The following is a 15,384-nucleotide window of genomic DNA, read 5'->3' on the forward strand; positions in this document are numbered from 1 at the left end:
TCTGTAAAATGGGGATGATGACATTCACATGTCAGGGTTGTCATGGGGCTTAAATGAGAAAACATCTCTGACAGTCTATACCCCGCCTGCTCTGTCACTCACTTTGTTGTCACTATACGATTATATTAACCATGTAACTGCTGAGTTAGTTGTCTCTAGCTTACCTGAAAGGAAACTGTATTAGAAGAGAGACTGTCTCATGAGTCTTAACAGTGCACGCACCTTACACAGTCAGTCTTCAGTAAATGTGAGTTCCCCTTCTCTTCCTTTACTGTATTACCAACATGTTCTAACAGTTCCAGGGTCACACCTAATAGTTATAGGACTATCTTTGTCTAGTTACACAACCTCGACTCCTGGTGTGGCACTGTAGGACCAGCACTGGACTGCAGTTCCAACCCACCAGCTGCTCCTTGGAAACCCTAAATAGGGCCGCTATGAGCAGGAACCGACTTGGTGGCACTTAACAACAACAACACAGAAAATGGAGTGCTGATGTGGCACTGTAGGGTGAACACTGGACTATAAGTTCAGTTTGAACTGCAAGGTGAGGGGTTCAAACTCACCAGCTGCTCCTATGATTTGGAATCAACTTGATGGCACTTAACATCAACAACACAGAAAACAACTGGGTAACTGAAACATCACCACAAGTGATATCATTCACACATTAGCAATAAGTGACATTTCCGTCTCATTCTATTATCATAAATTCTCTACCCAAAGTGACATCTTTCTGCTCATTGCAGGTGACTACTTCTGTGTTGACCAATGGTCATGCCGTGAGACTTGTTGATATGCTTACATTTGTGGATAGGATTTAGCAAAATCATAACAGTTGAAAACTGTGAAGTTCCAGAGTTGGTGGGAAAAAAATCACAGTGATGGTAACTTCACAGAAAAACTTTTTTCTTTAAAATGTTTCCTGTATGCTCATTCATTTTTTAAATGCAAGCTCTTATTATGATTTATAGAAATATAATTTTCCCCAATGCTAACCTTGGACAGTTTGGCCAATTAGAAAACATATTTGGAAGTATAAAAAGAAATTGTGGTTTTGTTATACTTATTCGTGAAATACTCTTAGGAATACTACCTAACCTAACTGAACCTTGATTTCTCTTATTAAAACGGGAAAAATATCAGCTATGACATAATGAATGGAAAGTTACTAGCAAGTTGCCTTACACAGACTAAGAGCCCACCAAAAGTTAGTTTCCCAGCACACCAAAGTATCTGCAAGGCAAACACAAGATGACATTATCAGAGGATCCAGAGAAGAAATCAGGGGTTGACTGTTTCTAGTTACAGCTTGGCTCTATGTTTCTCTGAAAAACGACTCTCTTTTTGAATTCTAGCTTTGCTGAGGTGCTGCTAGCGATTTCTTGAGGCTGGGCTAGTTGAGAGGCCAGGGTACTACTATTCCACTTTTAGTAACCTTGTGGATTCCTTGTGGATTCTGCGTAAAAAGTCTTGGGAAGACCAGCTGCTCTAAGAGATATTCATGAATCAGGCTGGTTTCTGGGAAACTAACTAGGGTTCTACGTCAGGTGACCAACCACCAGTTACCTGCTGCAGGACATCTGGGTTTTGCTGCATAAAGTGTAATAGTCTCTGACCAGCCTGGGAAGTCTCTCTGCATCGAAGTGGCTTCTTGCCCTCTTTTGCTATGTGCTTGAAGAGGTAGGTGACGATGTAGTCTAAACTGGTACAGCAGCTGGAGGAGACAACTGTATCTGCATAAACAATAAGTGAGAATTCATTTGCATCACTGAAGTGTTTGCTTCATCTATTGTTAATTACAATGCCTTTATTAAGACAAAGTTACTTTCTGGTTTCAAAGCCCATTTACCAAATGGTAAGTTTCTTGAAGGTAGGGATTTTGCCTGGTTTATCTCCTTAAAACATGTCTACCACAAGGGCTGGCATAGAGATAGGCTAGTAAGTGATTCCTGGATTGTGTTGAACAGAATTTTTTACTAGCGACCTTAAAGATCTTCACAACCACCCTCTTTTCAATTCAAGTGACTTTACTATCTACTTGGTACAAAATGCTTTGCATCAAGGAAAACAGGGTCCCCACCACCACGCTCCTATCACAAAGATCAAGATTGAGTATTCAAGCCACAGGAGCACAACACTGTCTAAAAATCAAGTGACACATTGCTGTGAGGATTTTGAGGCCATGTTTGGAGGGGGATCAAGTAAGTTTGGTGACTGAGGTAGTAACTAGATACTCCCAACTGAGACAATATTCCATTTATGCATAGAAACTAAACACAACTTAACCCACTGCCATTGAATCATTTCTGATGCACAGAGGCTCTACAGGACAAGCGAGAGCTGCTCTATAAGGTTACTAACACTGTCACACTTAATGGGAGCACAGGTACAGACAGACTCATCCTCCTCCTGGAGAGTGGCTGGTGCATTTGAGCTGTCAACCTTGTGGTTAGCAGCCCAACGTTTCACCCACACTGCCACCAAGGCTCCTTAAGACATAAGGAAGAACGTTTTTCAGAGATTGTTGGTTGTTGTTGTTAAGTGCCATTGAGTTGGTTCCGACCCATAGACCCTGCATAGGGCTTCCAAGGAGCGACTGGTGAGCTTGAACCAACGAGCCTGTAGTTCAAACAGCTTTGTAGTCTGGCGCATTAACTCACAGCGCCACACCAGGACTCCAGAGATTAACATGAAGCAATATAATATTGTGGGAAGAGCATGGATTGTTAAGCCTGAGAGCTCTGGTACCAAACCCTGTCTTTCCCAATTACTTGTTGTATTGTTTCTAGAAACAGTCACTTAACCATTTCCACCATTTATAAAATACCTTGCAGAGTAGTATGCGAAGAAAACAAAGTACATCAGTATAAAAAGTTGTTATTTATTGAATTTCAGTTATTGTGCTAAATACTTTCAAAGTTGTTGTTAGGTGCCGTCAAGTTGGTTCCAACTCATAGCAACACTATGCCCGCTCATGCACCACCCTCCCCATTGCTGTTACGTTTGAGCTCATTGTTACTGCCACTGTGCCGATCCATCTCATTGAGGGTCTCCCTCTTTTTCACTGGCCCTCCACTTTACCAAGTATGATGTCCTTTCTCCAGGAACTGGTCCCTCTGATAACATCTCCAAAATACGTGAGACAAAGCCTCCCCATCCTCACTTCCAAGGAGCGATCTAGTTGTACTTCTTTCTTCCAAGACAGATATGTTTGTTCTTCGGGTAGTCCATGGTACTTTCAATATTCTTCTCCCACACCATAACTCAAATCCATCGATTCTTCTATGGTCTTCCTTACTCATTGACCAACTTTCACATGCTTTACATGAGTGATTCAGTTTAGTATTATCATTGCCATTTTATAGGTAAGCACACTCAGGCTTAAGACAGATTAAATGACTTGTCCAGTGTCACATGACTACAAGATGGTGGAGCCATGGTCTGAAAATAAATAAGGAACTGGACTCTGGATATGAACTCTTATCCACTATACTTGTTAGATATTAAGCAAAAATATATGCAAGCCTCAAGACCCTTCCTAAAACACGATGGACTCTCAGAAGATGATAGTCGCTATTGGCTTGCCCTCAGTGGTGAAAAGAGGCTTTCTGGGAAGTAAGACTTTTGGTTTTAATGAGAGAAAGTGATAATCAGAGAAGTGATACAGAGAAGCTTGGAGTTTGACTGAGGGCATCCAGTAGTGAGCTGACATATTGTTTTGATGTTTAATTTGGGAGGTAATACAGGTGTCAACTGCAGGTTTTTTGAGCAATTAAGTAACATTTTCTTTGAATGCTAAAAGCATCATCTCATTTGCTTCTAATTATTTTGTGTAGTAGGTATTGTTATTTAAACTTTTCAATGGAGGAAATGGAAGCTCAGAGATTAAGTAATTTACCCAAAGTCCATGGTTTTGATTTATAGCGAGACACTACCCAGATTTCTTTGGCTAATGGTAACACCTGGACGTGATCTCTGGCAGTTTATGAATAATAGGAGAAACTATTAAGCAGGGTGAATATGGTTGACTCAAAAGAAGGGAAGAAGCAGACTGGGAGAGTAGGTCTGGGAAACAGTAGATTATACATTTCCTAAGAAATAGTTTCTTATTCATTTTCGTAATCTCTGAGGGTATGAGGTAGATGTATACCATGCCTAGATTTCAAAAACAAAAATCACACTGACTCATGTTGAGTCAATTACAAGTCATAATGGTGACCCTGTAGGACAGAGCAGAACGGCTCCATAGGGCTTCCAAGGCTGTAAATCTTTCTGGAAGCAGACTGCCTTTTCTCCCTCAGAGTGGTTGGTGGATTTGAACTGCTGACATTTTGGTTAGCAGCTGAATGCTTAACCCATGTTGCCACTATGGCTGTCATAGATCTGAGGTTAAATCTTTACAGGCCCAGAAAGCAGTATCTTTCTCCTGTGGAACTGCTAGTAGTTTCAAACTGCTGACGGTGAGATTAGCAGCCCGACTCATAACCACTATGCTACCAGAGCTCCTTAAAGCATGAGTAAACAAAGCTAATCTGAGAAAGTTTTCTAGAGGAGATATTGAGTTGTGTTCAGCAATGATACCTAGTATTAATATAATACCAGAGTTTAAAAGTCTCATATATATCATTTCAGAGAGAAATGTCATGATAAATTGAAAGACGGTGGTTTGGGATATAAAGTTCTGAAATAAAGACAGGCATATGAGGGGGCTTAAAAACACTTGTGCGAAAAATCCATTATTTTTGAATGTTTCCACGAGCTTTTTGAAGTCTCTTTGTAGGCACTGGAAACAGAATGATGGTAGCTGATGCAGTATCATCAAGGGTTGAATGGAGGCTAAAAGGGTGGCATAGACAATGTTTTGGAAAACTGTGGAACTATGAGGCTTTTCAGAAAAGAGCTTCCTTTTCCCTAAAGCTATGGTATTTGAGGTATAAGGTAAGTGGGTTGCTTTGTGGAAAACAGAAACGCTGGTTTTTCTAATCTCAGAGATAACAGAGTAATGGAACTAGGTCTAGGTACAGACTTTTTGAGCCTGGTTGATTTTCTCCACATTTATCCCTTTGAAGTTCCAATCATGAAAGTAAACAGATTAAGTAACTTAACATCTGCAAAAAGGAAGCAAGCAGGAAATAGATATGATTCCCCTCACTGTGAAGAGCAATATGCTATCAATCATACGAAAATTATAAAGACTTCACGTAGCTTTGGTGACCACATGCCATGCAGGTTGCATTAAAAGGTTCTAATCCACTGAGTCAGCTGTGAAAAAGCCAGGTAAACACTTTAGACATGAAGGTTGTAGCATATATCCTTGCAATAAAAGCAAGAAGAAGAGCTTCCATTATGGTTGATTTATGGTTTGGGGCTTTGAAAAGGATAAATGTTATTTCAGGGTAGATTTGAAAATGTGGAATCACAAATATAAGGGAGCAGCATCTGGTCAAGAAATGAATGAATAGTACTGAGGACTATGTTATATTATTGGCTTTCTGTATTTGAAGTTTACGCTACTGTCTTAGCTCTAAATAATGACAATTTCCTAATATAAAGGGATGGGCGTAGTCATGAATTTTCATATTTTGTTCTAGTTCTTGGTGCTTTGAAATCTTTACAAAGGATTACATTCATTATTTAGAAAAATAATTTGGGAAGTGATTTTTAAGCCGAACAGGCACTTTGCCCTCTCTTGCAACTTGTTTGGCAGTGAAAACAACCAAGTGTTCTTTTCCTCCTACAACCAGTCTCCACAGGAAGCCCATGCATCATTAATAGCCCTCCTGCACACTAAGACTCATCACAGAAAGCTGTTCTGAAAAGTTTACTGTATAGGAGAGAGTTGCTTAACTGAGAGTAAGGAAGAATGATAATTTGGCTTTGGCTCGAAAACTTTTTAAATTAAAAGAAGAGAAGATAAAGCTTTTGGAAAGATATGGTCTGAAAAGACCCAATTTCAGAATTGCAGTGGCTTTTGGAAATACATGGATTTAAATGAGAATATTTTTGAGATATTTGACTTCAGTGAGCGTCAATTTGTACTTCTCAGTCAAATGTGCTGACTACTACTCTGTAAGGTACTGTGAGAAATAAGATAAAGTGTATTCCATAGTACCTGACTCATAATGTTGTTGCTAAATGCTGTTGAGTTGGCTCATAGGGACCCTGTGTATCACAGAATGAAACACTGCCCATTTTCACAACTGATATGTTTGAGACCACTGTTGTATCTACTGTGTCAATCTGCCTCACTGAGGCCTCCCTCTTTTTTGTTGACCCTCTCCTTTACCAAACAAGATGTCCTTCCCCAGCAATTGGTCCCTCCTGATGATATGCCAAAGTGAGTGACATACATTGCATTACCCTTGCATTTTTGGAACGTTGTGGCTATACTTCATTCAGGAATGATTTGTTGACTTTTCTCGCAGTCCATGTGTATTCAATATTCTTCACCAACACTACAACTTGAATGTGTCTATTCTTCCTCAGTCTTCCTTTTTCCTTGTCCAGTGTTTTCATTCATTCTGAGATGACTGACAAGACTACGGCTTGGGTCAGGTGCACCTTAGTCATCAAAGTCATATCTTTTGTTTTTTAAGATTTTAAATGGTCTTTTGCAGCAGCTTTGCTCAGTACAATGCTATTTAATTTCTTGACTGCTGCTTCTATGAGTGCTGATTGTTGATCCAAGCAAAATGAAATCCTAGAAAATTCCAATTTCTTCCCCATCTTTATAATATTTTTTTTTATTGGCTCAGTTGTGAGGATTTTCATTTTCTTTACCTTCAGGTGTAATCCTTTTCAATTCCTGTATTTTTTCCTGGATATTCCAATTCCTTAAACTAAGACCTCAATGTAAAGAAAATGAAAATGCTCACAACGGGACCAATACAATAACATGATAAATGGAGAAAAGATAGAAGTTGTCAAAGATTTCATTTTGCTGGATCCACAATCAACACTCATAAAAGCAGCAGTCAAGAAATCAAATGACCTATTGCATTAGGCAACTCTGCTGCACAAGACCTCTTTAAAGTGTTCAAGAGCAAAGATGTCAAGGATTCAGGTGCACCAGACCCAAGCCATGGTATTTTCAACTGCCTCATATGCATGTGAAAGTTGTACAATAAATAAGGAAGACTACAGCAGAATCAATGCATTTGAATTATAGTGTCGTAGAAGAACATTAGAAGTACCATGGAAGATCGAATAAATCTGTCTTGGAAGAAATACTGCAGAATGCTCCTTAGAAGCCAGGATGGCAAGATTTTGCCTTACACCCTTTGGACATGTCAGGATGAATTAGCCCCCGGAGAAGGACATCATGACTGGAAAAGTGAAGGATCAGTGAAAAAGAGGAAGACTCCCAACAAGATGGATTGACACAGTGGCAGCAACCATGCGCTCAAGCTTAACAACAATTGTGCGGCTGGTGCAGGACCGGGCAGTGTTTCATTCTGTTGTGCATAGGGTAACTATGAATCAAAACTCACTTGATGGCACCTAACAACAACAAGTAGTACTAAGCCTGTCATTTTCTTTAGTTAATCAGTAGCCTTCTTCTCTCTTCAGCATTTTCTTTGGTGGGAGAAACAAATGTACAAGGTCTCTATGTTTCTAAACATTTTCTGAATGTTTTACTGCCATTCAATTCTAAATGTGTTCAAAATGACAATTTACCTTGGTGTGGTACTGTAGGATAAGCACTGGACTGCTAACCAAAGGTTGGTGGTTCAAACCCACCAGCCACTCCTCAGAAACCCTATACAGGGTTCCTATGAGTTGGAACTGACTCAACAGCACTTAACAACAACAACTTTCTTTATATATATTTCACTACTAATGAACTTCCTGGGGGACGATCTGGTGGTTTCTAGTTGGTTTAACTCTCTGTTTGCCCTTATATTTCCTTGTTGAACTTTCTGTTCTAACCTTTCCTTCTGCTTGGAATGTGACCCTATTCCAGCTAAGGCTAATAACCTTCAGAAGCTTCACAGGCCACTTCTCCCACAGCCTGCATCTATCGTCCAATGGTAATCCTTGTCTAATACTGAATGCTATTTGATATTTCTTTAATTGTTTGTTTATTCACTGCTCATCTCACCCCACTCAAATACAAGGTTCACATGAGCAGGCACCTGATTTGTCTTGTGCCCTTCTGTACCCCCAAGGTCTAGAACAGTACCTTGTATACAGTATGTGCACAGTGGATAATTCTCGAATAAATGAAGTGAAAGCCATTATTAATTGAGAGTAGCTTTTTGTAAGCTTTGTGCTTAGTCTCTGTGTGTAAGAGTACAGGTGATTAAAAAAACAGAAAAGATAACTGTTTTTTGTTATTCACCTTTCTCTTTCCCCATCTTAAAACTGACCTGAAATTAAAATGCTAATGAATGGTGATTAATTCAAACATTTTTATATCATGATAAGCATTATTAGGCTAGTTACCACTCTCTCAGTGATTCATCTTTTCTGTTCTGTACCTCCCTTACCCTTTTTCCACTGAGGCTATTGTAAAAATCAAGCCTGCTTGTAACTCAAACAATACCTATAAAATGCCTGTTGGCAAATTTATCTTTGTTGGAAAGGGAGAAACCCAAGTGGCTACTTTCAACACTCAACTAGTGCTTTTTATAAATGACACAGGGAAAAATTAACCTGCCAGGGTTGTCCAAGGATTACAATGCCAATTTGCAACGATATGAAAGGGTGTTAAAATTCCTGGAAAACCTGAATGAAAAGATAACAACATTTTCCATAAACTTTTTGAAGCCCCCTCATAAAGAGGTTGTTGTTCTACCGTCATCAGGTAAATCTAGCCAGGTTATATATAGAGAGAGGGCTGGGTTTCAGAGTCAGAAAGCCTCTTAGATCAGGCATTTATTGGGTGTATAACTTTTTTTTTTTTGAATCGTAAATTTTATTTCAAAATTCAAACATTACTAAACATGCATATACGTTAAAATGTTAAAATTGACAATTTTGTTAAATTTTTTTCCTTTTTGCATAGGACATTACAATATAGAATCTATGCCATACAAAATACATACAGAGTTTCATCCGAGCAAGGCAAGGCCAGATTGGGAACTGGACAACTGTTCATACGTCACTGTAGTGATTCGTGAAAGATGAAATGTGGCCTTCAGAAGTATGGGGTGGTGCTGGTTAGGGAAGAAACAAAAGTTCCTTTGAAACCTAGCTTGTAAATCAGGAACATTGGTCTATGGCATGGCTCTCCCACGGGCGATACTGAATTCAGATGTGGCCAGCCGACATCCTCAGTCTCAGCTTTGGGAACATTCTTTAATTTCAAGATGACTAGGTTTCTGTCCTTTTTCTTTCCTATGAGCAGACAGAGGAGGGGTGCAAAATCTCTTCCAGTGACTTCAGGCAGATTTTTAAGGAGCCCCTGCCCCTTGTGGGGAGAAGGCCTTGCTCCTTCCATGGGACAGCTCCCCGGTTTCTGGAGACCCATGGATGGTGATTGCACCAAAGAACTTTGGAATAGAATTCTAAAACCTGGAATATGAGTTCCTGAGATATAAAATATATTCAGAGTGTAGCATTCTCTGCTTCACAGGGAAACAACTTTGGGAGGAAACACTAAGGCCCCTTGTGGGGCTCACTTTGGAACTGGGTACAAAGACCTCTGAGGTCCAAGCACCCAGCATTCTCCTTGGCCGCACTCTTTCTCTCCTGGGCAAAGAGCATGCAAGGCTGTTACCTGTTCTGCCCACCCCTCTCCTATTCACTCCACCACCCACCCAGTCTAGTAGTAGGAACAACAATACCTACGGTGCTGCTCACAGCCACCACCTCGCCACAGTCCATCCCTGTTCCCACGTGCGGAGCTAAAATGGGACACTCAGGCCACCTTTGTCAGAGCGGATCATCTACGTTGGGGCAAGCCAGGAGCAGCTGCCATGGGCTGTGGGCCTTAGCTGTGCTTGTGGTCTCTGGGATCTTGTCTATGCTGCGATCCCCCCATGTGGCGGGTGGGGTGGGGAAGCTGGGCAGGTGCAGCCAAGGTACTCTGTATCCAATAAGCCCATCTGAGGGTCCAAGGCCTACAAAATATCCTGAGCCTGCCCAACATCCATGCCCCCCCCTCCCCCCGCGACACAGACACACTCCTAAGGATGCAGACTCCAGAGATGGGGTGGGGGATTGCTTCTGGGGAGCAATGCTCAAAGACTCATGCCTGATTTTCTGCAAAGCAAGGAGCCTGGGGCCCATGGCCTGGAGCGCCAGCTGGCCCAGCTCAGGGTTTTGGGGTGCTGTTCTGGCTGGCTCTCTGCTCTTCCTTTTAGTGAGGGATTGCCGTAGGCACTCCAGTCTAACCTGCTTTAGATGAACCTGGAAAAGCAGGTGGGGAGGAAGGAGGCTCCTGAGGATGCCACGTAGACTAAGTCTGACCTTGTCGGTCTAAGAAATGTTGGGTGTATAACTTTAAGCAAGTTGTTTCATTTCTTGGAGCCACAGCTTACTCACCTGTACGTATAATGAAAATAACATAATGCAATCTATTCCTTTGATAAATATTTATTGCGCACTTATTAGGCACTGGGAATAAATGGGATATAAAGACATTGTTTCTGTCCTTCAAATGCTTGCAATCAAGTAGGAAATTAGGACACACAGAGCTTGCAGACACCTGGTGGCGCTGTACGATAAACACTGGACGGCTAACTGCAAGGTTGGCAGTTCAAACCCACCAGCTGCTGTGTGGGAGAAAGATGAGGTTGTCTGCTCCTGTAAAGATGTGCAGGCTCAGAAACCCTATAGAGGGTTGCTATGAATTGGAATTGATTCGACGGCAGTAGGTTTGGTTAGAGCTAGTAGAGCACCTAGCCCAGTTTTGGAATACTGAGTGGTTTTGGGCCTGAAAGAAGTGAAGTCCACATATAAAAACACCTATTACAGCACAGGTACCCACAGTCACACACTTAATAAGTGGCAGCACTGGGACTTATATCCAAGTTGAGTATCTTGCCACAATGTCACCTTGTCAAAAATCCCTTGAGACCCTTGTTAAGAATGCTGACTCCAGACCCAGTGAAGACCACACTTTGAGCAACAATACAGATGACTGCAACTAAATCCAACTCCTCCAGTATTACTATGATGTGAAATAAAAGAATGTCGAGCCAAACTGTAATACTAAAAGACAACAAGACTTCCACTTCTGTCCATTAAGGATTAACTGCTAAAGAGAATTGCTCTCCTGTCAGAAACAACTAGAAAATAGGACAAAATATATGAAACAATGGTTTTCAATTATTGGACAACAAGCAGTGCAGGACTATTAAACCCGAGAAGAGGGAAACAAATGAGGTAATACTTATAACCGCTCAAGCTTACTGCCTAGAGGCAGCTTCCAGGCTGCAGGCCAAGAAGAGAGGACCCAGACATGAGCAGACACTTCACCAAAGAAGACATTCAGGCGGCCAACAAATACATGAAGAGACAGATGCGTGCAATCATTAGCCATTAGAGAGATGCAAATCTAAACTGTGAGATATCTCACCCAGTCAATAATAGCAATGACCAGAAAAACACAAGTTGGTGAGGGTGTGGGGAGACTGGAACTCTCATATACAGCGGTAGATTGTGAAATGGTACAACCACTGTGGAAAACAGTATGGCACTTCTTAAAAAAAAAAAAAAATCAGAAACAGAGATACCGTATGAGCCAGCAATCCCACTACTAGGTCTACATGCTAGAGAAACCAGAGCCACGGCACAAATACACATACACCTATGTTCTTCACAGCACAGTCACAACAACAAAAAGATGGAAACAACCCGAGTGCCCATCAATGAATGGATGAATGGGTAAACACGCTATGGTACATATAAATAATACTATACGTCATTCAAAAACAATGAAGAATCTGTGGAACATGTCACAACATGGATGAACTGGGAGGATATTATGCTGAGTGAAAATCAGTCAAACACAAAAGAGCAAGCATTTTATGAGATCAATATTACACAAAGTCAAGAAAAAAATTATGTACAGAAAGAAACATTATTTGACTGTTACAGGTACTGGAGAGAGAGGGAGGAAAAATCACAAACTAGATAGTTGTTGCTGTTGTTAAGGGCCATTGAGTTGGTTCCAACTCATAGCACCCCTGTATAGGCCTTTCCAGGAATGGCTGACGTCTGAAATGCTGATCTTGTGGTCAGCAGTCCAGTGCCACACCAGGACTTCAAAATGATGGTTATTATGTACTTCTGTCAATTCAATTCCAACCCTAGTGACCCTATATGACAGAACAGAACAGAAGTGCCCTGGGAAGTTTTCTACTCTGTAATCTTTACTGCAGATGCAGATGGCTAAATCTTTTCTCCTATGGAGTACCTGGTGGGTTTGAGCCACCAGCCTTTTGTTTACCAGGCAAGCTCTGAATCACTATGCCACCCGGGCTCCACAACTAGATAGTAGATATGTATTACCCTGGGAGGAGGAAAAGACAATACACAATAAGGGGGAGGACAGCACAACATTACCAGGGTAAAGGATGACAGGGGGGGGGGTAAGCAAGAGTAAAAGGCAACAATGCTAAATATTTTTACATACACAGTCCTGCAACAGTAATAATCAGCAATAATCTCTGAATGAATACATAGACAGATATTTAAGTTGAGTAGGTATTGGATGGTATATGGGAGTAAACCCATAAGCATATATAGATTTGGCAAAGGCTATTCTACATATGGCATCATGGTGTGGTGCTGTAGGATGCGCACTGGACACTAATCACAAGGTTGGTAGTTCAAACCCACCAGCTGCTACTCAAAATCCTATACAAGGTCGCTATGAGTCAGAACTGACTTGATAACACTTAATAACAACACAAGATTTCTACATAATATTTTTATATAGTAGAGTTGTTGTTGTTAAGTGCCATAGAGTTGGTTCTGACTTATAGGGACCCTGCATAGGGTTTCCGAGGTGGCTATACATGGGGAAAAGCTATACAAATTTTCTTAGCTTTAATTGAGTACCTTGAGGGGCTGAGAAGGACCACAGTCTCAGGGGACATATAAATAAATCAGCTAGCGTAGTCCATAAAGACAATGTTCTACATTCTACTTTGGTGAGCAGTGACTGGAGTCTAAAAACTTGTGAGTGACCATAAGACTGGTCTCTTCCTGTCCAGAGCACAGAAGAGTGAAGAAGACCAAAGACTCAAGGAAAAACAACGTGTCTACAAACCACAGCCGCCATTAGCCTGAGACCCGGGCAAGAGGGTGCTCATTACCACTATCACTGCTCTAATCATGACTACCACAGAGCGTCTTATACAAAGCAGGTGAAAATTAGACATCAAAATTCAAAATCATAAATAAAAACCCAAACAGATTTATTTGTCTGAGAGAGACAGGTGGAACCCCCAGGTTCTGGTCCTTAGACACTCTTCAAACCTGGAACTGAACCCACTTACAGAGATCACCTTTCAGCTAAACAACAGTCAGGCCTGATAAGTGTGCAATCATATTTGGGAGAGTGTGCTTTAACAACCAGTTATATGAGTGGCGCTGCGGGTTAATGCACTGGATTGCGAGGTCAGTTTGAACTGCAAGGTTGGCAGTTCAAACTCACCAACTGCTCCTTGGAAATCCTATACAGGCTTGCTAAGAATCAGAACCGACTTGATGGCACTTGATAATAACTCCAAAACAAAATTCAGGAGACAGGAAAGGACAGAAAGATTGGCAAATAGGAGAAGGGAACCCATGGAGGAAGTAGGAAGAGTGTGGTTACATTCGGGGATTAGAACTAAAGTTATGAATCGAATGTGTACAAATTGTTGAATGGAAAAGTAATGTGCTTTATAAATGTTCACCGAAACCACAATAAAATGTTAAAAATAAAACCAAAAAATGAGAGAAGAGACAACCCAAACTAAGCTAAATGGTCTCACTGAATTTGAAGAGAAACATTTAGGAAGGCTGACACAGAATTTACAGAATGGAATCCTGGAGAGCTGGGACGGTATAGACAGCGTTCTGGAGATCTGCAAAGGAATCCCCTCAAACATTTACCTGAACAATGAACTGGGCATATGTGAAAAGAAATTTCCAAAGAGTAGAGAAAGATCGACTAAGAAGCTGTAGGCTAGATTATTCCTGCAGGTCATACAGAGCTGGAATAAGTTTGCAGAGAAAACTAAAGCACTGGACAGTCCTTTTTGGGACTCCTGGGACAAATCCATTTATTTGCCTTTTCCAGCTTCTACAGCGCGGTCGCTCTGTACGATAAGCACAAGAGTGAGGACCACAGGTCAGTTGATTGAGTCTACCAGTTGCTCTGTGGGAGAAAGATGAAGCTTTCTATTTCTGCAGATTTACCACCTCAGAAACCCTATACAGTGTTGGAACCCTGGTGTGGATAAGCACTAGACTGGTAACGGCAAGGTCGCCAGCTCAAACCCACCAGCTGCTCCTCAGAAACGCAATCCAGGGTTGCTAGGAGTCAGGACTGACTCAATGGCACTTAACAACAACAACATAGCTAAATTACCCTACAATAAAGGCTGTCACTTGATCTCAATGGATTGAACTGACTGAGAAGTACTAAAACTGCATGCAAGAACAAAATCCACCCAAATCCAGCACTGAACAATGTAAGATTTACAATGCCTAGCATCCAATGAAAACTAACAAAGCATGAATAATATGAGAACATATGACCTATAAAAAAAGAGAAGCCTAAAACAACAGAAATAGACCCAGAAATGACACTAGCAGACAAAGACCTTTAAGTATTATAGACCTTATACATGTACTCAAGGTTAAAGAAAACAAGAACCTGAGGAGAAATAGAAAGCTATATAAAAAAGATCAACATGGAATTTCTAGAGAATAAAAATAAGGTTCCTGAAATTAAAAAATATATACAGTATTGAGATTACCAGCAGATTATATATTGCCAAAAAAGATCATCAATGAATTTAAATACGCTGAAACTACTCAAAATAAAACACCAGTGAGCTGTCAGAAAACAGCAAGAGGTATCATACATGTGTAACTGGGTTCCAGAAGCTCTGGTTTAATAGTAGGTTATGAGTTGGGCTGCTAACTGCAAGGTCAGCAGTTTGAATCCACCAGCCGCTCTCAGGGAGAATGACGAGACTGTCTGCTCCTGTAAAGATTCACAGATTTGGAAACCCTATAAAGTACTGTTATAAGTTGGAACCAACTTGATGGCTTACAACCACCACCACACCACCAGCTGGGTTCCAGAAGGAGTGGAGAAAGGGGAGAAAAGTGCAGAAAGAGGGAGACTGATCATTTGAAGGTAGACTGCATACCCTAGAGTAACTGCTATATAATAAAGAGGTCTGACTCATAACACTGTTTTTAGATTTTGCC

At 41.0% G+C, this 15,384-nt stretch overlaps 1 protein-coding gene across 1 annotated transcript in view; it reads right to left on the bottom strand.

Moving 5' to 3' along the window:
• Positions 1-15,384, bottom strand: part of RANBP17 (RAN binding protein 17) — a 520,934-nt gene that overhangs the window by 30,216 nt on the left and 475,334 nt on the right. The window contains exon 26 of the mRNA XM_006864848.1: positions 1,570-1,736. Within this exon, the coding sequence (XP_006864910.1) occupies positions 1,570-1,736 (167 nt within the window). The remainder of the gene's footprint in view (positions 1-1,569; positions 1,737-15,384) is intronic.

This window comes from Chrysochloris asiatica, unplaced genomic scaffold (genome assembly GCF_000296735.1).
Source record: "Chrysochloris asiatica unplaced genomic scaffold, ChrAsi1.0 scaffold00071, whole genome shotgun sequence".
NCBI lineage: Eukaryota > Metazoa > Chordata > Mammalia > Afrosoricida > Chrysochloridae > Chrysochloris > Chrysochloris asiatica.